Source organism: Littorina saxatilis, linkage group LG6 (genome assembly GCF_037325665.1).
Source record: "Littorina saxatilis isolate snail1 linkage group LG6, US_GU_Lsax_2.0, whole genome shotgun sequence".
Taxonomy (NCBI): domain Eukaryota; kingdom Metazoa; phylum Mollusca; class Gastropoda; order Littorinimorpha; family Littorinidae; genus Littorina; species Littorina saxatilis.
The window spans coordinates 26,984,114-27,010,554 of record NC_090250.1 but is presented as its reverse complement, the minus strand read 5'-3'; the positions used below and the strand labels follow the sequence as shown (position 1 = coordinate 27,010,554).

Here is a 26,441-nt window from a genome sequence, read left to right as displayed (position 1 = left end):
ACCTGTGGATTGTAGAGTTCTGTTTGTGATGGGGTCTGGCGGCTTTTGTCTGTCTGTATGTTCTGGCATTTGAGAAGCCATAACAGTAAACAAGTCGCGTAAGGCGAAAATACAACATTTAGTCAAGTAGCTGTCGAACTCACAGAATGAAACTGAACGCAATGCAACGCAGCAAGACCGTATACTCGTAGCATCGTCGACAGTCCACCGCTCACAGCAAAGGCAGTGAAATTGACAAGAAGAGCGGGGGAGTAGTTGCGCTGAGAAGGATAGCACGCTCTTCTGTACCTCTCTTTGTTTTAACTTTCTGAGCGTGTTTTTAATCCAAACATATCATATCTATATGTTTTTGGAATCAGGAGCCGACAAGGAATAAGATGAAAGTGTTTTTGAATTGATTTCAAAAATTTAATTTTGATAATGATTTTTATATATTTAATTTTCAGAGCTTGTTTTTAATCCAAATATAACATATTTATATGTTTTTGGAATCAGGAAATGATGAAGAATAAAATGAACGTAAATTTGGATCGTTTTATAAAAAAAATAATTCTTTTACAATTTTCAGATATTTAATGACCAAAGTCATTAATTAATTTTTAAGCCACCAAGCTGAAATGCAATACCGAAGTCCGGGCTTCGTCGAACATTACTTGACCAAAATTTCAACCAATTTGGTTGAAAAATGAGGGCGTGACAGTGCTGCCTCAACTTTCACGAAAAGCCGGATATGACGTCATAAAAGACATTTATCAAAAAAATGAAAAAAACGTCTGGGGATTTCATACCCAGGAACTCTCATGTCAAATTTCATAAAGATCGGTCAAGTAGTTTAGTCTGAATCGCTCTACACACACACACACACGCACAGACACACACACACACACACACACACACACACGCACGCACGCACATACACCACGACCCTCGTCTCGATTCCCCCCTCTACGTTAAAACATTTAGTCAAAACTTGACTAAATGTAAAAAGGGCTTAGAAATAAGCTCTAAAATTCTCAATCCCGTTTGACAGGACTTCGCCTTCAAAGGTGATTGTGGTGAACCGCCACGCTGTCTGTCTCTGTCTCTGCCTCGCGATTCACCCCGTCAAAGCCGGGTATTCCTCTAGTAATCTATATATATATGGGTGCGTCTCAGAATCTCGTCCTCTGTTTGTGACATTATCACCAAAAGTAAAATCTTCCCAGAAAACTTTGATAATACTATTTACACACTTCTCAGGGTGTACCTTTTCAGTTTAAACAAGAAAAAATATAACATTGCCTTTAGTTTGCCATATATTGAGCATTATTTGGACCATGTAAGCCATAACAGTTAATATAGGGCTTAGAAATAAGCTCTAAAATTCTCAATCCCGTTTGAGAGGACTTCGCCTTCAAAGGTGATTGTGGTGAACCGCCACGCTGTCTGTCTCTGTCTCGCGATTCACCCCGGCGAAGCCGGGTATTCCTCTAGTGATTAATATATCAAGTCAGTTGAAGAGTAAAGTGAACAGATGGTTTCGACGCAAGTGGCGTCAGAATTGTAGAAATGCGCATTGACCGAATGACTGAGAAACTTGGTCCACGACTGAGAAACTTAAAGGGCAACTGTCGGGTTGCCTGGCCACGGGAACATGCCCCTAATGGTTTAACCGTGGGGGCGTTAAACAACAATTATCATCATCGTTGCCTGGCCACAAAGAATGCGCTGAGCCGCGTGCAAAAACGCGGTTAAGAGTTTTCTGAATAGAATCAAGAAAAGATTGTTGATTTGGTCCACAAGAACCCGACTTTTATTGACAGGTTGAAACCATAAAAATGTGTAAAACTTATATTCACAATCCGGAAGAAAACGAAGCTGTTGGCGGGTCGAAACGACACGAAATCCGCGACCGACAACTCTGCCAGTACTAAAAACAAGTCGCGTAAGGCGAAAATACAATATTTAGTCAAGTAGCTGTCGAACTCACAGAATGAAACTGAACGCAATGCCATTTTTCAGCAAGACCGTATATATACTCGTAGCATCGTCAGTCCACCGCTCATGGCAAAGGCAGTGAAATTGACAAGAAGAGCGGGGTAGTAGTTGCGCTAAGAAGGATAGCACGCTTTTCTGTACCTCTCTTTGTTTTAACTTTCTGAGCGTGTTTTTAATCCAAACATATCATATCTATATGTTTTTGGAATCAGGAACCGACAAGGAATAAGATGAAAGTGTTTTTAAATTGATTTCGACAATTTAATTTTGATAATAATTTTTATATATTTAATTTTCAGAGCTTGGTTTTAATCCAAATATAACATATTTATATGTTTTTGGAATCAGAAAATGATGGAGAATAAGATGAACGTAAATTTGGATCGTTTTATAAATTTTTTTTTTTTTTTACAATTTTCCGATTTTTAATGACCAAAGTCATTAATTAATTTTTAAGCCACCAAGCTGAAATGCAATACCGAAGTCCGGGCTTCGTCGAAGATTACTTGACCAAAATTTCAACCAATTTGGTTGAAAAATGAGGGCGTGACAGTGCCGCCTCAACTTTCACGAAAAGCCGGATATGACGTCATCAAAGACATTTATCAAAAAAATGAAAAAAACGTTCGGGAATATCAATCCCAGGAACTCTCATGTAAAATTTCATAAAGATCGGTCCAGTAGTTTGGTCTGAATCGCTCTACACACACACACAGACAGACAGACAGACAGACACACACACACACATACACCACGACCCTCGTCTCGATTCCCCCCTCTACGTTAAAATATTTAGTCAAAACTTGACTAAATATAAAAAGCCGACGCAGTTTTAGCCCGTTTGGCGGGCCTGATGTGACGTCACGCTAGGTGTGGACAGCGATTAGGCTGCAAAGACTACAGTATAGCGTCATCACTGGGACATTTGTAATGCTCTGCGCATGATTGATTATTGAACAAAGTAAAGTACTAGGAGTTACTCACTCAAGTATGTAGACGAGATAAACTAAAGGGGAGAGAATGAGACAAAGAGAAGCTACGGTGGAAAATGGGGGAGAGGGGCGGTTCGGCGGCCGGAACTACTCAGATCAGTGAACTTATCAAAACTATATATGATTTGTTTGTGAGGGTTATGCAGTGTGTGTGTAAGGGAGGATGTTGTTTGTAAGGGATACAATTAAGACACACACCGAAAGGAGAGGGGGATTCGGGCCCGGAAAAAAACCACAGTTATAAGTTCAGTTATGCCGGGAACTGAATTTGACTGGGACACGCACGCATGCCGCACAAACACGCACATGCATGCACCCACCCCCACACACACACACACTTAACTTATATGTAACACACACACACACACATTTTTTCTCCCCCAAACATTGGGATAACTTCAAAGGCAGATCTGCCTTCCTATGATCTCTGCTGAACCTCAGTGATAGAGAAATAATGCAATGCGATCGCAGCGCAACTTGTTCTGTCTTGTGCGTCATATGTATCAGAGAGCCTAGAACGAATTGAGCAAGACTGATCATGTACTTCCGGTAGACAGCCATTCCTCCCGCACATTATCAACAACAACTTGTACAGAGAGGAGCACGTAACTTTCTATTAATGGGTATGCACGTGAGCGTCTTTGTTTATGACTAAATTTTCTTTAAATATTGAAATATTTGTGGAAGTAAGTACGTTTGGTGTCGCGATTTTTGAGGAAGCGTCATTCTGTCTATGCCTATGCTATGGCACTGCAGACCGCTTTCTGTTTGGTTGCCAGATCTAACAAGTAACAGTATCAGTCTATTTCCCGATTCTGTGTCCGGCTTTGACAGTAAGTTTATGTGTTTGGATTCTTTTGATGAAAAGGGCTTTCTGATAATAATATTTATATATTTCATTTCCAAGACAGTCTCCTCGTTTGACTGGAAGTCTTAGGCAGTTTAAGTGTGGAAATACAAGGGCATTCTAACACCAATAACAGTAGCATACTACGAAACACCAGAGTAAATAAATAGGCCACAGAGAGATTCGGTTACTCCACACACACGCACGCATGCACACACACACGCGCGCACAGGCACGCACACAGGCACGCATGCATGCACGCACACACACACACACACACACACACACACACACACACACACACACACACACACACACAGAAAAGTGCAAGAAAAACTATAACAATTAACAGAAGTATTGATCTGTAACAACACTCATTTTGCAGATTGTAATCCTTGATCTGGATTTTATTTGACGTTAAGTTTTTGCCATGGACCTTGAAGAAAATATCTTATTCCAAATAATCAATTGGCTATATATCTCCAGAACAGCCCTATGCAATAGACGTTTTCGGTATCTGAGCAGCTCATGCTTGAAACGTCGTGAGAACTTCGAACCTTGGCTTTCGCAGCTCGCGCGAGATAGCTGTACCACATGCTTTGCTTTGAAGTTTTCAAGAGCTTGGAATTTACTGATAGGGTTTATTGATGTTAACTGACTGACTATTTGGTGCTTTACGTCTTCGCCTGTAGGCCTCTAAACGTATTACGGACATTTATCTTGTGATATGCGAAAACATAAAGAAAGGAGAATAAGCATTTTGACTGCATTTGAGAATCATTAAGCATGATCACAAACCTCACACAGGGCCATTTCTGGATATTAATTGCCAACACACTCTTCAATGTCTATGACTCTATGTCTAAGTGTGTGTGTACTGTGCAGTGTTTTCCGAGCTGATGGCAAGTCTATGGACACAGCTACTTGTGTTGCTGAGACCCATGTTGAAGTGGCTGTGACTCTATGTGTGTGTGTGTGTACTGTGCAGTGTTTTCCGAGCTGATCGCAAGTCTATGGACACAGCTACTTGTGTTGCTGAGACCCATGTTGAAGTGGATTCTTCGCAAGGTGACAGGCAAGTGCCAGTTGCTGCGCATCACTTATGAGGAGCAGCCAGGTTCCAAGCAGACCAAGCGAATCGGTGGGTATTCTGACAGGATTGACAGGATGAGCACTTCTGCTGGAGTTGTGAACCCTTAGCTCAATTTGCAAGGTGGTATCAGTGATAGGCTGATACAGTGGAACCCCCCCCTTTTAAGACCTTGTTTTCTCAGATTTTCTGTTCATAGCCTTTGTAAATGTACCCTCATTTCAGATCCCCTCCTTTTTTAGACCTGATTTTCTGAGATTTTTGGAGGTCTTGAAAGTTACAAAGGGGGGCGTTCATTGTAGTGGCCGCAGGAGCATTGCAGTGCTGTCTTTTGTCTGAGATGCGTGCAACACTTGGTGCGTCAAGTATTGGAAACTCAGCGCTTTTGCTGTGCCTGTGTCCTCTATCACCTGTGCCCCCTAACAAAACACTATCCCCCTAAGTTCAGCAGATGTGCTCAGTGTAACCACATGAGACAACATATTACAAAAAGATCTGACTTGATGGAAAGTTGAAAAGTAAGTTTCACGATGCTGTTATCAGCAACAACAACAAAAAGTCATGGACAGGCAAGTGATGTGTTGAATTGTCAAATCAGAAAAGCTATTTAGTCTATTAAAGGTGGTCGTCTACATTTTTGCTTTTTTTCAATAATTTTATGGTTAGATTTCGCTAAAAAGTTATGTCAGATGATGAATGAACCATGGGGAAAAAAGTTATAGAAAAAAAAATATGTAAAAAAAGATTTTATTTTTGGGTAGCGTGACTCACGCTTCCAATATTTTGTTTTCTGTTTGCTGAGAACATGTGCTTTGCCTAAAAATACTGACCAATCAAATTCATGTCACTATGCTTATAGCCACGCCCAAACAAGTGCAGCAACAGTTTGACACTGGAGCGCTGTCCACGCTTTTTTTTAAACGCATGAAATGCACGGGATTTGAGAGGAGTTTTGCGCTTGGCATTTTCCAAATAAGGATATCCTACTATGAGTACTACGCTGGAATACTACAATGAATTTTCAAACGGCTACACTGGCTTCGTCTTTCCTGATCGAAAGGGGGTGTATTGTTGATATTTGTAGATAATAGACTCTGCATTTTAATGGTCAAATGGCGATTTCGGTATAAAAATGTAGACAAGGACCTTTAAAGGCAGTCCTTAATTGAGCCTGAAGTCAACTTCACGTAGACTTTGCAAAGTCTTTTTATCAAAAACGCAGTGCTAAAGCTTTGTGCGGTCAGCTTTGCAAAGTATACTTCACGCAGTCGACTTCACCCAGTTAATGACAGGCTTAAGGTTGCAAAGTATTACATGTGAAATCACCCTCTTTCAAATGTGAAAATATTTTCAATTACAGAGAAGTCTCTGAGAGAATCAAAGTCTTCGGCGCTGAAGGAACTTTCTCGTGGTGACAGAGTGGATGTCGACGAAGCAGTGAAGAATGTCATTCATCAAAAAGACATCGTTGTAGATATACATACCAAGTAAGTACATTTGCATACATGTATATTATGAGCTAAATTAAGTTTGGATCTTTTACACAATAAGTTTTAAGCAGTATCTTGGGTGTTATCACTAATCTATTGACCGCCTGAACATCAAAGCAGCAGTTGAAATTTTATCCCGCAGTTCCAAACAAATTATTACAAATACAGTGTAGTCTCACTGTTGCAGTGCATATTTCTGTGTCTTTTATTTTTTGTATTTTGACTTTCTTTGCAGATTTGAGGAGACTCTTCGCCGGTGCTTGACGTATATAAGTGGTTTCAACAACCTTGAGGCTCTGGTTGAAGGTCATCGCAAGGTCAAATATTCAACAGCTAACCCAGAGCATGAAGCCAAACTTCTGAAGGTAATTTAATTACATGACCGTTCCTCAACATTAAGTTAATTTTTGTTTGTTTTATATTATTGGTAGGGAAGACACACTTGGTTGATCCTTTGCTCAGTGTTTAGTCCCCCAGGCAGAACCAAAGATTCTACAGCTTATAGACAAAAATGAAAAGCTTGGAGACTTTATTACTATTACATGGTATTACTATTACATGTAATGGTGTTTCAGATTTGAGATGAATTGTATTTATATATTTGTGAACCAAATCTGAATCATTTGATGTGCACAGTTCCAAGCAATTGGGAAAAAGTGTTTTAAGACAGAAATATAAAACATCATTTCAAAAAGCATAGATGTGAACTTTACTTATTGTTAAATTTGTTTTTCTTTTCATGCACCTATGGAAGTCATTATGACTTCCTCCCTTACATTTTCTTCTTTTTTTGTGGGACGTTAGACTCGGTCTGTATTCTTCTGTGCCCATTTTCTTCTTTTTTTGTGTGACGTTAGACTCGGTCTGTATTCTTCTGTGCCCATTTTCTTCATTTTTTTCTGTGTCTACTCTTCTATTCAGTTTCTTGTTGTTTTGCTGATGAAGACAAAAGTCGAAACTTATCAATGTTCATTTGTTCTTGTTGCTGTTTTCTGGTGAGTACATTGATAATGTTATCTTGTCATGCCATGCAGCTATGGGAGTTGTACAAGCCGGGCACCAAGCTGCAATCCAGACAATGTGCACAGTGGGGAGAGCTTGGTTTCCAAGGAAACGACCCCGCCACCGATTTTCGGGGCATGGGCATGCTGGGTCTTGACCAGCTTTTGTGAGTTGTTTCACTGTGTTTCGTTTGTCAAAAAACAAATAAACAATCAAACAATTAAAAACCTGACTGCTGGTGAGGCACATGGGTCAACTTTATGCGCAGACTCAGAAGGTATCCATGTCCCGCCCCTGTGTCACCACAGTGGCACGTAAAGGACCTTGGCCATTCTGCCATATGTACAGGTGGCTTATAACACCTAAACACGCACACACCTGGGTAGCTCAACTCTTGTTGCTGCTAGCTTTTCACTGAGAGGAAGCGAACCAGATTTCCCAGCAATGTGATGATAAATTAAAGGCACAGTAAGCCTCCCGTAAACCATCACAGAGCTCCCCGAGCGTCTACATATAGTACAAGCATACTTCCATTTGAACGCTCACCGAACGGGAACATCCTGGCTGCTTTCTGTCGAGGGTGAGAAATTTTCAAAGAATTTATTTTCGTGGACTTGGTCCTCAACAACAATGGCGCCTCGTTTTGGTGCTGGACGGCTGTTATGAATACCGGAATTCACGCCCGGACAGTAAGCCTCCCATAAACCATCACAGATACTGTCAGGCTTTTACACACAGTACAAACACCTTTCCATTTGAACGCTCACCAAACGGGAACATCCCAGGTGCCCTACGTAAAGAGCGAGCAATTTTTAAAGAATTAATTTTGCAGATTGTCTCGAACACTTTTTGGACCCATCCTGAACTCAGGTCAAACATGAGTTACTTCTCTTCGGGTCTCATTCTATCGATGTAAACTGGCGATAGCCGTGAATCGATGATTATCAAAATGTTTTTGGACCGTGGTGCGTTTTTGCGCTAGACCTAACTTTTAAAATCTAAATAATAAATTGACAGCTTGTTACACAAACATTCTTTCATCATAAAAGAATTCTTTTTTCATCAAGACAAGATCAGTACAATTCGAAGTTGTGAAAGTTTGAAAAAAGAAAAGCCCGGAAGCAGGGTCACGCAAGGGTCGTAGCAGACGACGGTTTATCAGTGCATATCGCCGTTCCTCTCAACAGTCAAAAGCCATCGCTAGAGTTCTTGTGAACCACAGCCGTTTGTTTCGTGCATAAAAACGTGCTATTGTAAATAAGCTCACATCGAGTCGCATTCAAATGACTGACGACTACATTGTGAAAAAGGGAAACTGGATCACACGGGTTCACGATGGCTCAGGGGTAAGATAAACCACGCAAAAATAAATTCTTTGAAAATTGTTCGCTCTTTACGGAGGGCACCTAGGATGTTCTCAATCGGTGAGTGTTTAAATGAAAGGGTGTTTGTACTGTATGTAAAAGCCTGACCGTATCTGTGATGGTTTACGGGAGGCTTACTGTGCCTTTAATCAAAATGAAAAAAAGATCCTTACTCACCATAACAAAGACAATACAACTGTGTAATTGTTGCCTTTGAAGGCTGCTTCAAGACCAATAGAGAAAAGTGTTTTAATTGATTTATCTGTACTTTGCTTGAGTTGGCCTGTGTTGACGGTATTTTATCTGACCATTACCAGATCCAGTCTGATTTCATTTTGATATGGTTGTGCATCCTATGGAGAAATGCCAGTCAGCAAAAATGTCAGAAGTTGAAATTTCTTTAGAAATTTAAAGCATGATTAGCATTAAGTGATGTACTGTAGAAAATATTTTTTTATAATGTGCAATTAATGCTGATTTTAACATGTTTCAGGTACTTTGCGGAAAAATATGGCGATGAAGCTCTCAATGCTCTTTCAAAGTCTAGTCATCCTAAACATGGGTAAGTACATTGTCCTTGTAAGGTTGCAATTTATTACTTTTGTTCTTGTTTGTTTATTTGTTTGTTTGTTGGCATGTTTGTTTGTGTCTCCTTCATTTTATACATCCTAAAAAAAAGTGATGTTTTATCTGCACAGTTTTTATTAGTTTAACAAAATATATTTCATGGACTCAAAATGCCTTTATATAGTGACTTTTCTTCTCTTATTTATCTTCATCTTTTTGTGCTGATGCGTAAAATTGTGGATGGTACTTGACTGTGAGTGTGACAAGTTTAACCTGTTTTCTTGTCTGCTTGCAGATTTTCTTTTGCCATTGTTGGGATCAACATTACTGAGTTACAGTATACACTGATGACGAAGCGAAAACTACGCACTCACTTTTACAACCTGCACAACCCTCGTCCCTCCATGGATGCCTACCATGAAGTTTACTGTAAGTTGTTATTTTGTATGTGATAACACAAGGTTATCTTCTCTTATTATGAGAGCTTACACTCACACAGATATCAAATCTATATAGACGATGTTCACAAGTAACTCTGTCGAATTTGTATGGGTTGTGAAAGATTGAATACTCTTGCCTTTAGTGAGTCCAACTTTCCCACGACAAAATAGGCCAGTCACTAGCGAGGGGTGTGTCTGAAACATGTGGACAAGGAGCACTTGTAAAAAGTTTGCCTCACTAAAAGCAAGAGTATTTACTCTTTCACAACCCGTGCAAACCCGACTGAGTTGCTTCCAGAGTTTGTCTATTAAGGTTTCATTTGTGAACGTCCTTTGCCTATAACCATAAAGGCATACTCATGAATCAGCCGAGTAGACATTTCTTTATGATGAGGCCTAATGTTTACTTAAGAACTTTGAATTACTCTAAGGAGTCAATTGGCATCGTTGTGAATATGTGCGCGATATAAATTGCATAAAAATAAAATTTTTAAAAAATAATAAATCCCTGCGCTTAGAACTGTACCCACGGAATACGCGCGATATAAGCCTCATATTGATTGATTGATTGAGAGAATGGTTTTCTTTTTTATATTTCAACGGGTGAATATTTCAGTTTGAAAAAAATAGAAAAACTCGGGAAATAATTCTGTCGGGTTTGTATGGGTTGTGCAAGGGGTGAATACTCTTGCTTTTAGTGAGGCAAGCTTTCAACACATGCTCCTTGTCCACATGTTTTAGACACACCCCTTGCTAGTGACTGGCCTATAATGTCATTTGGAAAAGTAAATGCAGCAGTATTCACTGTTTCACAACAAACACAACAGAGTTATTTCCGAACATTGCCTATTCTAGTCAGAACTCCCACTTAGCATGAAGACTAAACTATTTTTGTGTGCGGCTTGTGCAGGTTACCTGATGTCAGAGTTCACCAAGTTTTGGTTCAAGGAGAAGCCCAAGGACATCATGGAGTTCAGTCGTATCCGTGAAAAGTTCAGGAGACACATCATCAGTCTCCTCAAAGACCCAAAGACCACCCTGAAGACAGACTTTCAGCAGCAGTGACACTGTCTCAACCCCTTCACTATTACACCTGTGATCTCAGTCTCGTTGAAGACTCTTGAATGGAGATTTCCTGCAACAGTGACACTTTCTCTGCCCTTTTACTGTTACACCTGTGATCTCAGCCTCGTTAAAGACTCCTGAAGGAAAACTGCCTGTGGCAGTGACACTTTCTCTGCCCCTTCACTGTTAAAACTGCTACTAAAGTAATTAAGTCATACTCTCTCTTTCGCTGCACTGTTACAAGTGCAACTGAAGCCACTTTGATGGAAGATGTGCCTGCGACAGGCCTAGTCTGTGTTGAAGTGGCGAAAAGGGAACAAAGTACTATGTGTTACAATTTTCTTACTTTATCAAGTACGTAAAGTACATTTTGTGATGTAATATACTCATGATAGAAAAGCATATATGCATGCACATTGTGGTGACGTCCAGAGTACCTTCCCTTGGGCTTTGGATTTGCTCCACTGCTACAAGTGCTATTATGGGGAAAATGTTACTGAAGCAAATTTCAAGATCCAATTGTAAGAAAAAAGGCTTTACAGAGACCAGTAGTATCATCAAATTGTAGAGAAATCTTCTGCATCCACAACATGATGCTGTCTTTGTGGCAGTATCTGAATACTGTACTTATCATTTCTTTATTATTATGATTGCACAACAGCTGTGCATAATATATATTCATTCCTGTTTGAGGACCAAGAACCATCACTCCTAACAACAAATTCCCAAACCTGTAAAAATACCGCTCTACTTCTTGTGTCTTGTAGTAATAGACATTCCCTCCCTGACATATCTTGTGGCAAAAATTATACCAGCGACAGAAGAAGAGGCAGTACCTCCGATGGAAGTTCTTGCCTAAAAAATACTATAATGTGATGTCAGGAATGTGACAGTAGAGGCAGGATTTTCACAACAGTGAGGATGAATAAGATAATGTTTTCTTGCATTCAAAACTGCGTACTACATCAGAGGTTGAAATTATGTTTCACATGTTGGTTTGCTATGCTTTTTTTTCTTGAAAAACTTCTCTTGCCATCTCAAAAATTATAAACAATCATGCTGTGATTTATTTGTATTTGTGATTTAGCCAGACTTTGAACCCCTGAAATCAGTCATGTATATGTATTACACTTTAAAGGCACACTCCTCATAAAAGCAGTTCAGCTAACACTCTCAGTTGTGACCAGGTTTTTATGGTAAGACCATCCCTTGGAGACGCATACCCAAAATCAACACCTAGACTGCTTGCTGTAGCAAGTTGGAATTTTTGGCTGAATCAATTTTGTATTTAATCCCCACTGTGCAGAAAGAGCATCCAGGCTGTTGATTGTGGGTATGTGACCAAGTGGTGGGACGGTCTTATCACACGCCTGGTCACATCTGTCACGGTGAGCCCAACTATTGACATGGGAAGGAGTGTGCTTCATTTTTAAGTACATGTATGCACCTGCTGGGGAACTGTTTTTGCAGTGGTACTGTGCTGCTGGCGTGCATCAACCTTAACTTTCTTGACTTTCTAGTGGGAAAAAAAGATGCATTGTACTTCTTGAATGTCATTAATCGGTTCAGCCCCATCCATTCTACTTCAAGATTTCTAAAGGACTTTTGTACTACTACCAGCCCCACACAATCTTAAGTTTTAATCTTTAACTGCTTATAACTTTTGAACAAGTGCACCATTGGTTTTGCTTTCATTTTAGTTGAAAGCTGAAAAGGCCATTCTTTTGTTTGAAAAGTAAGGTAGTGATGTCAGGGCTGAGATGTGTCGCTAAATTGCAATGTCAGAGCCGTAAGGGTTAGCGAATCAGGGTGCTAGGGTCAAGAAAGGGTCAAAGGAATGAACCTGATGATATTAATTAAACGGGTACATGTGTACAGAAAAGGAACATAGAAGGTTTAAATGTACAGTACACCTTGTCTTCATGTTTAGGTCTCAGGCCAATCATGCCAAACATGTTTTTGTATAAATGTGTATGGTTGAATAGCAAAACCCCATTTTAAGACCTCCAGTAATATGAGAAAATCAGGTCTTAAACAGAAGGGAGTCTTAAAATGGATGTTAATTTACAGAGGTTATGGACAGAAAACATGAAAGAAAGTCTTAAAGGGTGGTAAAGTCTTAAATTGGAGGTCTTAAGAGGAGGGTTCTACTATACTCATTCACACGTCAGGAATAGTAGACATGTGTTCCTTCTAGATTTGTCAATGTTTATGTGTGCATATCATATGTGAGATGTTATAAGTACCAGGCCAGTTTATGGGACTAAATACACCTGCTAAATAGAGCTATACCTGCCATGAAGTGTCAGTGTGCAATAAATATAATTATGCATATGGTGAGAGTTCTTTTTGTGTTATTTGTTTCAACACAGGGTGTTGGGTCTTTTAATGAAATGATTGTGTTCCAGTGAGCTGTTTTTTTCTTTAACATGTTCATTTTATGTAACATTTGATCATGTTTCTAAAGGTCATGAACATCTTTCACAACTCATCTGGTGTTGTTTTGATATTGAACTCAAAAAGCATAATTAGAAAAATTTAATGTTTCATGAAATGTACCAAATACGGTATGGAAGTAAATTTTCAGTAACGTACAATCCTCTGAGAACAGAGTTTCAAGCTTTTTAGTAATAAAATTAAGGAAAACAGTGTATGTACGTGACTGCTTGTTAAAACTTTTTCATGAAAGTGGATCTGTTTATATGGTTTGCATGTTTGCTTATTCACTCGTTGTACATGTGCTCCAGTTGCTAGTCCTAGGTTTGGGGCGTTTGCCCTGTGCTAGATGACCTGGTGTATGGAACACTGGAACACTAGCTGGTTTGTGTTTTTTGTCATTACATGCTCGATTGTTTTTTTGACACATGAAATAGTTCTTCTAGTGGATGCCTTTTGACTGCAACCAACATTTAGTACTTGAACACATGCAAAGATGGACATAAAGAACACACACTCACACATGTGTGAACGCGCATACATATATCTACTCACACACACACAAGTACAGACACACACACAATCCAGACACGCACATACAAACCGAGGATATCCTTTTTTTTCCTTTCAATGAATAAAACTGTGAAACCATGCTTCCTCTTTGGTGTATTCACTTATTTGATGGCATGCACCTAATGAGAGATAGAGAGTGTGTGGTCTGTGTGAGTAAAGTTTTATGTGTGTGACTCGGTCTCTGTATGAGTGTGTGTGTGTGTGTGTGAATTTGCATGTGTGTGGGTGTCAGTGTGTGTGTGTGTGTGTTTGTGTGTATATCTTATAAAACGGGTTAAGTATTCTGGAGCCAATTGAGAAAAACAAAAGTTAAAAGGAGGTTGAAAGTAAAAGCATTAATGTCCAACCCCACCCACACAAAAAAACACAGAATGGGTAGAGTCATAGACGTATCTGAATTAAGATCCTTGCTAGAATGAAATGGTAAACAAAACTGGTATACATCCGTAGTCTGACTGTAAACTTAAATAGTCTATGAAACAAAACTGAAATGAGTTACTGTTATTCATCAGCTGTCCATGAGAAATTCATATAGATTTAAACAGATAAAACATGATTAAAAAGCACTATAAAATATCACTGATTAGTGTTAGAATGCTGAACCACTATTCTATTCAAACACATTCTCCTACCATTTTTCCCTCGCTCTTTAACACACACCTCATGTAAGTTACCATTCTCCCCACATACTGCAGGCATCACTTACTTTTGTTTAATTCATACCAGTCAGAATCATACTGTTTGAGTTTTTGTATTTGCTTGTTTGTTTGTGTTTATCTAGCAGAGCATGCGGTTATTCCTGTTTTTTCGACTAAATCTGATTGTTTTAGTTGCCATTCCTGTTATGAGTCCGCCACTTATAGGTTCCAGGCAGCTCAGGGGTACCAAACTCCTGCATGGACTTGGGTCTGTAGAGCCGAGACACAAAGTCAAGGACAAGGTTAGCCCCAACTACATAGGCAAGATGGCGGCTATGTGTTGCTGCCATTCGCCCGTCTCTCCAGGCTAGACGGGCCTGAAAACAACATTGTTGGTGCCAGAAACTTAGCGACAGTGATCAGAAATGTGGAGATTTTGGAACTGCATACCGCGTGGTAAGGATCGTTGTCATTTCTTCGTGTTTCTTTGAGAGAAACGTGTTGGTAAACATTGGCAAGGGTGACCTCCTGAATGACCTATTTATTGGTGCTGTTGTGGTCAGTTATCTTTCTAAGCAGGTGCCGAGTATCGTGATTAATTTGGTCAATTTTGGGTACCAATTTTTTTATTAAATTACCGGCAGCTACCTTCCTTCGTTGCAAGATGAAAAAGTCAGGCCCATAAACTAGAACGAAACTCACATGACGCAAGAATACCCCTTTTGCTATTTTTAGCACAGTGGGAATTACCCTCAGATAAGAGGTTTGAGGTTTCCACATTCTTAGTCTTATTTACTAATGCTGCGTCGCTCACAAGAAATAACGGTTGTAGGTGTGACGAAAAAAAGAACAGGGCCTGAGTACGGTGATAAATACAAGACTTATTTTACAACCATTTGAAAAATACATACATCCCCCGTGGCTGCCAGCATAACGAAATAGTTTTTCTCGTGTTTTGATCTTGCCAGTGTTACAGCACAGAGCAGAGTCCGTCCCGCACTTTGCTTTGTGTACATCACGTGGCCACCCAAACACCCGCACAACGCAACATTTTAGTTTGCAAGTGAATCGTTATCATACAAAATAACGTTATCACGAGACGAACAGAGATCTCAGAGATCGTCTGCTTCTCAACTGTTTCGTGCAAATCGTGTAATATCTATTTTTGCGGAAACCTCCCCAAGAAATGCAATCTCAGCGGCTACCACCTGCAACATAGTCGTGCTTATTTGGAATGTGATGTCCTGTTCTTCGTCGGTCACACCTATATCGAAAACTAAGCGTCGCACAGAACCAGCGTCCTTCCATCATACTGTTCATATCAAAGAGAGAGAGAGAGTTGGGGAGACGGCTGAAGAGAGGCCGTTAGAGCATGTGAGCTGTAATTAACAAAAACATTACCGATTCCTTCTGCACTTTTTTATTCTACTTATTTCTAGGGCGCTGTTGAAGCTTGTTTGAACATGCATAGCCTCCTGCACTGCTGCAGGTCACTAATGGCTTGATGATGTGCATTATTGCATCATGGCTATTCTCGTCGTTTTTCTGAGAACAATGGATGGGCTTTTATAGTGTAGTGGGAAATTTCTTTCCAGCTCATAACATAAGGTGATTATATCACTGCCCCGTTCCCACACAGAATGATGATTCAGCCTCAGTCAGTGGTCAGTGTTTTATTGAAATGCCAGTGTGTGGGTCAAGCCTCCAGCCTCATTCCTCTGCAACTTGTATACTGTTGTACTTTATTGCATTTTTAGGTAAGCATGTCATTAAGAAAACATTAGGATGAAACCGATTCAGACTTACATTGTGGAAAACAATGTATGGTTTCTTGTTTTAATGCAGTCTGTGTTACTGTTAGTGACTGTCTGTCTTTCTGTCCATCTATGAGCAGCCTTTATTTAGCTTTTTATTGCTGTTTTTCAATCTCAATTCACGGCTCATTTGAGGTGAGGTTTCTTGATTCTTTTGGTTAAAACATTTTTATTCAAATTAAATGTAATAAAACAATAATAAATTAATCAAGTAATTAGCGCACATGCTCAAGTAAAAGCTTCTCATATATATATGTCATTATGTGATCCATGATTCTTTCCCTCAGTAAAAGAAACGCTGTATTTCAGTGCCAAAAAGTTGGGAAAGTAAATAAATCGACTGTTCTTTTCACTTTCAGTTGTTCGTCAGCAATTCCACGGTCCGCGAGCATCAGCTGGAGTTTATTGTGAGGAGGAAAAGGCGGAACATGAAGTGGACAAGTTTGTCAGCGAGTCCCTGGGGGGTTCTCAGTGCCAGGAAAGCAGGGACCAGGAAACACCATGCGTCTGGTTTGTTGAGTTTTATTCATGCTTGGTAGTGTTATGACTTGAATTATAAGCTCTTTGTAACAGTGAGTGAATGTATGTGCCTATTTGTGTGTCTTTGAGTGAGTGAGTGAGTGAGTGAGTGAGTGAGTGAGTGAGTGAGTGAGTGAGTGAGTGAGTGAGAGAGAGAGAGTTTTAGAGAGAGAGATATTGCGTGCCGACATGAGTGAGTGTGTGTGCATGAGTGAGAGAGAGATATAGTGTGTGCATGAGTGAGTGCGTGCAGGGTTCGTACAGGTCATGGAAAACCTGGAAAGTCATGGAATTTGATTTTTAATTTTCCAGGCCTGGAAAGTCATGGAATTTCAATTCAAGTCATGGAAAGTCATGGAATTTAACAAAAATAAGAAAGAAAAAAAAATTAACCTTTAGCACGCCAGCGGCTATTTTTGTTGCCCAGCCAGCAGCGATTTGCGTCGCCAGCACAAGACTTGTTCGTATGACCAACTTCTCGTTTGTATTTGCATACGAGAATAACGGTATTTTTAACAGCACTTGAGCCAAAGCGAGGCTCACTTCCTTCCGTTATCTCGTCGTGTCGTCTGCGCTGCATTTGAGTCGGTTTCGTCGAAGTTTTCTGCTTTTGTTTTTGCATCGATAAAGTACTTTAGCGCTTCGACAAGCAAGATCAATCAATCAATCAATCAATATGAGGCTTATATCGCGCGTATTCCGTGGGTACAGTTCTAAGCGCAGGGATTTTTTAATTTTTAAATTTTTTTTTTATGCAATTTATATCGCGCACATATTCAATGCCGTGTGAGATGGATTTTTTTTTACACAATACATCACGCATTCACATCGGCCAGCAGATCGCAGCCATTTCGGCGCATATCCTACTTTTCACGGCCTATTATTCCAAGTCACACGGGTATTTTGGTGGACATTTTTATCTATGCCTATACAAATTTACCAGGAAAGATCCTTTTGTCAATCGTGGGATCTTTAACGTGCACACACCAATGTAGTGTACACGAAGGGACCTCGATTTTTCGTCTCATCCGAAAGACTAGCACTTGAACCCACCACCAAGGTTAGGAAAGGGGGGAGAAAATTGCTAACGCCCTGACCCAGGGTCGAACTCGCAACCTCTCGCTTCCGAGCGCAAGTGCGTTACCACTCGGCCACCCAGATGGAGGATGATGAGTTTGAAACTTTCTTTCGAGTTGTTTCTTGACAACAAAAAGTATGCGGAATTGGAACGAATTACCAAGGAAGATCTTCGCAATGAACTGTGTATCGCGGTGAAAAAAATGACAGTTCGTCAAGTCACAGTGACGGTTACGAAACGGAATTTACGAAAGTGCAGATGGATACAAACAGTGGCTGGTCCAGTCACAGACTTTCTATGAAAGTAGTGGTCCAGTGAACGATACCTTCCGCCTGTGGTCCAGTTTAGTGAAATGACAGGACCAGCAAACATTACCGATAATCTGACTGCGTAGCAAATGCTTGACTTGCTTGTCGAAGAGACACTGCGTAGAAACTGACTCAAATTCAGTGCAAAGCAAGCCAGTGTCAAAACTGGCAGTGACAAGACGTAAAAAGTTGGCGTGTTCGGAAATGGCGACCTGTGGATCTAGTCATGGAAAATGTTATTGAGGCTCATGGAAAGTCATGGAAAAGTTATGGAATTTTGTTTCTAAAAACCAGTGGGGACCCTGTGCGTGAGTGAAGTGAGTGCATGCGTGTGTGCACGAGTGAGTGAGTGAGAGAGAGAGAGAGCAAATCCCTTCAAATGCAGACATCTTCAGCCACTTTGTAATGCAATACGCATCATCCGTCATATACCTTGCTTTTTAACGTTAATTTGAAAAGAACCTATTATTGATAATGGCTGTGTGTTTACAGTGTGGGCCCTGCAAGTGGCCGTGGAACCAGGGAGGAAGGGGGTGCACACCAGGAACACGGCGACTGGTGGAAACGTCATTGCCACAACGACTTCTGGTCTCGTTTCTGCGGCCAGCAATGCACGCTAGAGGCCGTCACATGGGTACGCTTCCATTTTCTCTGCTTTCTTGTAATAAGAATAATAATTATGCATAACGTTTAAACAGTGTGTATATCCCGAGTTAAGCCATGCTCAAAGCGCTGTACAATCACTTAGGGGGGGTGTACAATAACATAACATTATTTACAGTGCAATTGTACATTATATTTTACAGTGGGAAAGTACAGTTGAACCCCTCTTTAAGGGCCATCTGGATTCTTTAAATGCAAGTCTTGAAAAAAAGGCTTTAATGGGAGGTAAATTTAAAGAGATTATGAACCAAAAGTCTTGTAAATTTTGGTAAGTTCTATAATGTTTTTGTGTGATTACAGATTAGTAATAATATTTACAACATTCTGCTCAGCTATAATTTCCCCACTCTCCATCTTTCACCAGGGGACAGCAGTGGTGCTGGGTCTTCAGTTGTCACGACGACCAAACCTAGACAACTACCTTGACCTTCTGAAGGACAAAGAAAAGCGACAGCAATGGCAAGGCCTTCTGTTCCGCATGGCCTTTGCCATGCCCCCAGGGTCAAGGTTAGGGGTTGCAAAGTCCATAGTTCATCAGGAAGATGGTGAGCAAACTCAAAGGAAGAGCAAGACAAAACCTGCAAGCCGACAGCCTACTTCAGTGACAGAGGTAGGTACAGGGTTGTTTGGTTGGTTTGGTATTTCCTCTACCTGGATGATTTTTCAGTCTCATTTCTGTTTTGTTTTTATATTTAGTCAAGTTTTGACTAAATATTTTAACGTAGAGGGGGGAATCGAGACGAGGGTCGTGGTGTGTGTGTGTGTGTGTGTGTGTGTGTGTGTGTGTGTCTGTCTGTCTGTCTGTCTGTCTGTGTGTGTGTGTAGAGCGATTCAGACTAAACTACTGAACCGATCTTTCTGAAATTTGACATGAGAGTTCCTGGGTATGAAATCCTTATACGTTTTTTTCATTTTTTTGATACATGTCTTTGATGACGTCATATCCGGCTTTTCGTGAAAGTTGAGGCGGCACTGTCACGCCCTCATTTTTTAACCAAATTGGTTGAAATTTTGGTCAAGTAATCTTCGACGAAGCCCGGACTTCGGTATTGCATTTCAGCTTGGTGGCTTAAAAATTAATTAATGACTTTGGTCATTAAAAATCTGAAAATTGTAAAAAAAAATAAAAATTTATAAAACGATCCAAATTTACGTTTATCTTATTCTCCATCATTTGCTGATTCCAAAAACATATAAATATGTTATATTCGGATTAAAAACAAGCTCTGAAAATTAAATATATAAAAATTATTATCAAAATTAAATTGTCGAAATCAATTTAAAAACACTTTCATCTTATTCCTTGTCGGTTCCTGATTCCAAAAACATATAGATATGATATGTTTGGATTAAAAACACGCTCAGAAAGTTAAAACAAAGAGAGGTACAGAAAAGCGTGCTATCCTTCTTAGCGCAACTACTACCCCGCTCTTCTTGTCAATTTCACTGCCTTTGCCATGAGCGGTGGACTGACGATGCTACGAGTATACGGTCTTGCTGAAAAATGGCAGCTACTTGACTAAATATTGTATTTTCGCCTTACGCGACTTGTTTGTTTTTAACACTGGTCACAATTTGAATGTATAATTTCAAGCATATAAAGGCAGGTGATGTCAAATGAAACTACCATTCCTGAAGATTTGTTTCTTTTTAGGGTATTGGATGAGAAGTGGGACTGAAGATTTTTTTAATTTTGTTAATTTGTGACCTTTGTCCACCTTATAATCAGTATTAACTGATGGCAATAACTATGACAGGACTATTGTGTCCATATCAGCAGTTTGCTTGTTATCGTTCTGGTGTTTGTGTGTCAAACGATTGTATACAGCAAAACGTGAATAAAACACGCTTAAACCAACTAGGACAGGAAGGGGTACAACAAAAGTATGTTTCGGTTTTGTTATAATTAAAGATTGTCCAGTTTTTGTTTTGTGTTCCACTTAATTAAACTAATCAAAACATCTGAATTATTTTTCAGGACAACAAAACTCTGGATGATGTCATGCAGGACTTTGAGTCGTCCTGCCAACAGTATGCAGCCGTGGGAAGCTCAGTGTCAGCGATCAGCGCAGCAAGCCAGGGTCACATGACCGTAGCGGTTGAACATTTACGACTGGCCTGTCGGCTAGGCCACGCTCCAGCCTACTTCAACCTGGCTGTCTGCTACGAGATGGGATTAGGGATGGAGAAAGATAAAGAACAGGTATTTGAAAACCACAGTGGCCCTTTTTTCTCATTTTGTGTTATGAGAGTTGTACAGTGTTGCGTTGACACAGAAGAGGAAAAGGCTGTGTGATTTTTCATAGATGCAAGTGTCATAATTTTGTTGAAAAGAAGCATTTATCTAATGTATTGAGACAAAAACTTATTCGACTTTGTTTATTCTCGTATGTCTTAGAATTTCTTTTCCTTGGTTGTTTGTGTCTTTGATTTGATGGAAAAGAGTTGGACTTTTGCTTCAGTCGAAACAAATGTCGATACAGTAGGTAAAAACTCTTGATCTCTAATTTTTTGTGTCTATCTTGCATTTTAGAAAAAATTTATTCAGCAGCCAAATATTCAATGCATTTTTGTCCCTGTCGTTGCAGGCTGCAGCGTACTATCGCATGGCAGCAGATGTGGGTCACGTCCAGTCTATTTTTAACCTTGCCTTGATGACCTTGAAGGGTGAAGGTGGCGTGGTCAAGGACAGAGAGGAAGCTCTGCAGCTACTGAAGAGGGCAGCACATCACGGGCTGGCTCAGGTATTTATTTGGCAAAGACATTTGTTTGGTGGTTGGTGTGGAACTAATCGGTACAGTGGAACCCCCCTTTTAAGACCCCCCAATGGCTTCCTCCCTTTTAAGACACTGTTTTCTCAGACTTTTTGTTCATAACCTCTGTAAATTGACCCCCATTTTAAGACTCCTTCCTTTTTAAGACCTGATTATCTCAGATTTTTGGAGGTCTTAAAAGGGGGTTCCACTGAACCATTCAGTTCTTCTTCTGCGTTCATGGGGTGGAACTCCCCCATACACTCGTGTTTTTACATGTAGGACCGTTTTTTCCCCTGCCATTTAGGCAGCCATACTCTGTTTACGGGGGATGAGTACACACAAAGGGGGATAAGGCGCTAGCAGGTCTGCACAGAAGTTGACCTGGGAGATCGGAAAAATCTCCTCCCATGACCCACCAAGCACGTCTTGGATTCGAACCCTGAACGTTCTACATGGAAGGCTAACGTCTTAACCTCCAGGCTATTGCGCTCGTCTGTAATTCAGTTCAATATGGACTAAATGTAGCACAGGGAACTTCGTTGATAGGTTCAAAGTAATTATAAGACTGATTACACAAGATTCAATAACAGTGTTATCAACAGAATTCTTGCGTGAATGATCCGAGAAAAACAGTTTAGTTTAATTTTTGTGAGATGTGATTGCAAATAGAGGTGATATTGTCTCACACTAAAAGCGTGTGTGGGTTTTGTTGTTGTGCAGGCACAAACATATCTAGGAGTGTACTATACAGAAGATGAAGACAACCAACAGGACTTTGCCCAGGCTGCCTCTTTCTTCCAAGCTGCCGCAGATCAGAACGTACGTTTTTCCTTTGTCAGAGTGTGTGTACTTGATGGGAAAACTTTATGATGAGGCCATGTGTTGTTATGTCATGTCACAGAATATTTTAATTGACAGAGCAGTTTTAATGAAATATTGAATTTCATTTTTTTGTTGCTAGGCCTAAAGCTGACTATCCTGACTAAACGACAACCTCAGAGCAGCTTACATGGTACATTTGGTCTACTAGTGTTCATGATTGTGTGTGTTTTTGCATGCTGTCAGGCCTAATAATAACTTTTTGTTTTTTGACTTTTGGAGATTTTGTGTTACTACAGGGCTAAATCCCTTTTTAGACGAAACAGACAACCTCAAGTATCCATGGTCCACGTATGTTTTAGTAAGCATTGGAATTGGACTTCTATATCTATATACGGCTTGTGTGTGTCTGTGTGTTCGTTATGCACGGCCAAAGTTCTCGATGGATCTGCTTCAAATTTGGTGGGCATATTCAGGTAGACCCCGGACACAATCTGGTCGATGAAAATTTTCAACACGTGCTCTCAGCGAGCAGCGCTGAACCGATTTTGGTTTTTATGGTTTTTCTGTACATCCATTCCCAGTAACTCTTCCTTATCTTCTCCAGTGTTTTGCGCGTTTATCTCCCTTCCTTCAGTGGGGTCAATAGTGTACGGTGCGCCACTCACCCGGCAAAGCCGGGTACCCGGCGAAGCCGGAGTATGGTGCGCCACTCACCCGGCAAAGCCGGGTACCCGGCAAAACCGGGTATTCGGCTCTCCTTCTTCCCGGCGAAGCCGGTACCCGGCGAAGCGGGTAATCATCTAGTTGCATTATAATTGAATAACATTAGAATAGGACTTTGCATTGTTTAAAATTGGAGAGAATTAGAATTTGCAATGTTAAAATTGCATTGGAATTTGAATTTGCATTGTTTAAATACTATCAGAATTGGGAATTTGCATTGTTTAAATGAAGAAAATTGGAATTCACTTTGTTAAAGTTAAATTTGTGTTCTTATTACAGGATGCAGAGGGTCAGTATTTCCTGGGGATTTGTCAGGAGAATGGGTGGGGTGTGGAGAGCGACGACGAGGAAGCAGCCAGGCTGTACTCAGCAGCAGCAGAGCTGGGACATGACGGGGCCATGTACAACATTGCTGCCTTTCACGAGTACGGCCTTGGAGGTAGGTTTTGCACAGTCGTGTATTTGACCATTAATTATGGATGTGTTCAATGGTGTGGGTAGTGTGACAGATGTGACAAGAGAGGCACAGTTTGAATTTTATGGATATGGAAATGTTTCAGACTTGTGAGATTTTAGGCCCGAAGGAAGGCCAACACCCTATTTCGCCTCTAGCACTTTTATTGAATATATATATTGAAATGGAACACCTTACTTTGTTGCTTGGTATTTGAAGATGGGATAGCGCTGAAGTCTCAAAGAAAAACAGTTCTGGAGAAACTGAAGAACTTACTTTGTTGTTTGGAACAAGGATATCCCTGAAATCTCATTGACTGCAGTTCTGAAGTTTTAACGGAATGAGTTTATATATGTATTAGTGAAACAACCTGCATTTCTTTTTTGTTCTTGTATTTTTCTTTTTTCATGTATCCCCATGGAGTTACTTGAATACATTTTGCCTTGCCTTGCTAGGACTTTCACAGAAAGATGACACGTTTGTCTTGCAGATGTAAACATTCTTTTGTATTTATTTAGTTGATTCATTTGGTAGAAATCATCCAATGACATGATATGATTTATGTTTTGGCATGTTTTTCTCACTTTATCCTGTTGACTTTTTGTTGAAGCTTGTCTGGGTTTCAGTGTAAATGTGTAAGACTTTTCGACATTTTTACCGCAAAATTTATAACAAATTCCTTCTTTCACTGGACAATAAACTATTCTGTATTCTGTAATGTGTTCTGTATGTTACAGGTGTGAGACGTGATGAGGAAGAAGCCATGAAGCTGTACAAGCGTTCAGCGGAGCTGGGGAACGAGAGCGCTAAGTTCAGACTGCAGGAGGTGGAGGCTAGGCTAGCTGTCAATCAGTGGTCAGGTGGGTCATCAGCATAAATTATTCATAGTTTGCATACTCAAAGTTATTTGCATATTCAGTTGTGCAGTCAGATTGGCTTCAAGAACTTGCAGGTGGTAAATTTGCAGTTACGAAATCCTTGTAACTCTGTACAAAATTGATTTAACATTTTAAAGGATGAAAATTGAGACTGTTGAACTTACGAAAAACCTGCTTGGAGGCCAAGTGGACGATATTTCATGCCACTTTATATGACATTTACCTAGAGTAGTGGATAATCTCTCAGGGAATATTTTCTTGATTCAGGAATCCATGATACTTTATAGCAGTTTTCATCACTGCATGTTCATGTCTACTGTATTTTCAGAACAAGACTCGGCAGCCAGCTCTGCATCAACAGACACAGTGCCTTCCCCTGGCCTGCGAAGAAGTCCCCACTCCTCATCTCCCACACTCACGGATTACCTGCGAGAAAGTCTGACATACGTCCTGGTGGGCGGCTTATCTGCGTGGCCATCATCGGACTCCGTCCACAGTGAAGGTCACAACAGAGCGACCTTCACCCTCGGAGGTCAAGACAACTTCTCTGCGGACGACCAGAAGTTTGTGGCGGAGAAAGTCAGCTACAACTTGATGGAGTTACCCCAGCGAGTTAGTATACAACACAGTTGTTTGTCAGGCCTGCACCGTACCTCTACTATGCCCGAGTTGAGAGGTGTGTAGTCACTGATGTCAGTGATGTGGGACAGTTAGTGCAGTACAGTGGGACATGTGATGTGAGGCCCCTGGTATAGGACTGGGAGGACACCTCATGACATTTCACAAGGTTTTGACAAGGTGTTGGCACCAAGCTGGGATGCCTTCTCTTATCCCTTTGTTTAATCTGGTAAAAGTAGACATGACACCTTCAATGTAGGGACACTTTTGGCCGTTCCCAAGGGTTTCCTATCATGGCAGGGACTATGCAGTACTGTAGCAGACCAAGACATTCTTTAGGCCTAAGTGAGCATTTTTGTGTACATCTTAGATCTTGTGTTTTAGTTTCAGCTGATTGTTTAACACCGATGTAGTGCTACTTCTACAGGGCATTTCGGGGGAAGGAAATGCATTACAAGCCCAGCTTCAGATTGTCTTGTTAGAAATGAAAAGTGTTACCTCATGAAGCTGTAAATGATACCTTATCCGTGAAACCAAATTGGCCACTTATGCAGCACAGGGCATTTGGTGTACACCAGTGAAGTTTTCAAAAGATCTGGAGTTTGCAGAATGTCTGGAGTTTGCAAAATGTCTGAAGTTTTCAGAACATCTGGAGTTTTGAGAATATCTGGAGCTTTCAGAATGTCTGAAGTTTACTGAATGTCTGGAATTTTCCGAACATCTGAAGTTTTGAGAATGTCTGAAGTTTTCTGAATGTAGTTTCTTTCTTGTTAAAATGCTGCGGATGTGCTAAACTGAGCCATTTATCTACCAGTTATGTTGGCCATGTTTCTCTGTAAGATGAAAAATTTGAAGCCAAATTTTCTTGTCTTCCTTTGATTCAAGCTGCAGGCTATATCACTGTAAAGACTGCAGTTCGACTTTTGCGCAGTATTTGATTGCAAATCTAATGGCATTGGTTTAGTAAAGTGCACCCAAATGGTTTTGCCGTGGTTCAGTGAAGTGCACCCTAATTGGTTTTGCAGTGGTTCAATAAAAGCGCACCCACCTGTGTGATGTGCAGACTAGCACTTTCTGAATGACGTACAAAATGTAACCTTTCTGTTCGACATGCAGACCAGCCCTTTCTTTTCTGGACAGCTATGTAGAAACGTGTTGAAGTATGGACGAAGCCTACAATGAACAGTAAATAGTAAAGCATTGTTGATGTATGAGAGAGTGTGCGTGTGAATTCAAAATAAATCTTCTGATGGCTAAATTGAATAAATGCTTCGCGAAGGTGGGTAAGATTTTGACTTTTATTTTTATTTTTTTGTATCGACCCAGG

At 40.4% G+C, this 26,441-nt stretch overlaps 3 protein-coding genes across 4 annotated transcripts in view; 2 read left to right on the top strand and 1 right to left on the bottom strand.

Moving 5' to 3' along the window:
- Positions 1-3,515: 3,515 nt before the first annotated feature.
- LOC138968877 (ELMO domain-containing protein 1-like) lies at positions 3,516-13,923 on the top strand. Of its 2 annotated transcripts, none has more exons than XM_070341547.1 (8): positions 3,516-3,592; positions 4,805-4,957; positions 6,267-6,393; positions 6,632-6,761; positions 7,431-7,564; positions 9,256-9,324; positions 9,625-9,758; positions 10,680-13,923. In XM_070341547.1, the coding sequence occupies exons 1-8, from the start codon at positions 3,589-3,591 to the stop codon at positions 10,832-10,834; spliced, it is 906 nt and encodes a 301-aa protein (XP_070197648.1). In that variant the 5' UTR covers positions 3,516-3,588; the 3' UTR covers positions 10,835-13,923. The 2 variants fall into 2 exon arrangements, with proteins under 2 accessions (XP_070197648.1, XP_070197647.1); XM_070341546.1 differs by lacking the exon at positions 3,516-3,592 and adding an exon at positions 3,673-3,802.
- Positions 5,526-26,441, bottom strand: part of LOC138968876 (ubiquitin carboxyl-terminal hydrolase 46-like) — a 158,572-nt gene continuing 137,656 nt past the window's right edge. The window contains exon 10 of the transcript XR_011456307.1: positions 5,526-5,678. The gene's annotated coding sequence lies outside the window, so the exon portion shown is untranslated. The remainder of the gene's footprint in view (positions 5,679-26,441) is intronic.
- On the top strand, positions 14,790-26,285 carry LOC138968869 (DAP3-binding cell death enhancer 1-like). Its single transcript, XM_070341533.1, has 10 exons — positions 14,790-14,937; positions 16,655-16,805; positions 18,693-18,834; positions 19,228-19,473; positions 20,842-21,066; positions 21,452-21,607; positions 22,340-22,438; positions 23,444-23,603; positions 24,356-24,478; positions 24,825-26,285. The coding sequence occupies exons 1-10, from the start codon at positions 14,907-14,909 to the stop codon at positions 25,178-25,180; spliced, it is 1,689 nt and encodes a 562-aa protein (XP_070197634.1). The 5' UTR covers positions 14,790-14,906; the 3' UTR covers positions 25,181-26,285.

Excerpts from the sequence above, each read along its gene's own strand:
- LOC138968869 (XM_070341533.1), top strand. The coding sequence starts at position 14,907 with ATGTGGAGATTTTGGAACTGCATACCGCGTG. Across the intron at positions 21,067-21,451 it reads TGGAGAAAGATAAAGAACAG|GCTGCAGCGTACTATCGCAT; the intron begins GTATTTGAAAAC and ends CTGTCGTTGCAG. Across the intron at positions 23,604-24,355 it reads TCACGAGTACGGCCTTGGAG|GTGTGAGACGTGATGAGGAA; the intron begins GTAGGTTTTGCA and ends TGTATGTTACAG.
- LOC138968877 (XM_070341546.1), top strand. The coding sequence starts at position 3,703 with ATGCCTATGCTATGGCACTGCAGACCGCTTTCTGTTTGGTTGCCAGAT. Across the intron at positions 3,803-4,804 it reads TTCTGTGTCCGGCTTTGACA|TGTTTTCCGAGCTGATCGCA; the intron begins GTAAGTTTATGT and ends TGTACTGTGCAG. Across the intron at positions 6,762-7,430 it reads ATGAAGCCAAACTTCTGAAG|CTATGGGAGTTGTACAAGCC; the intron begins GTAATTTAATTA and ends CATGCCATGCAG.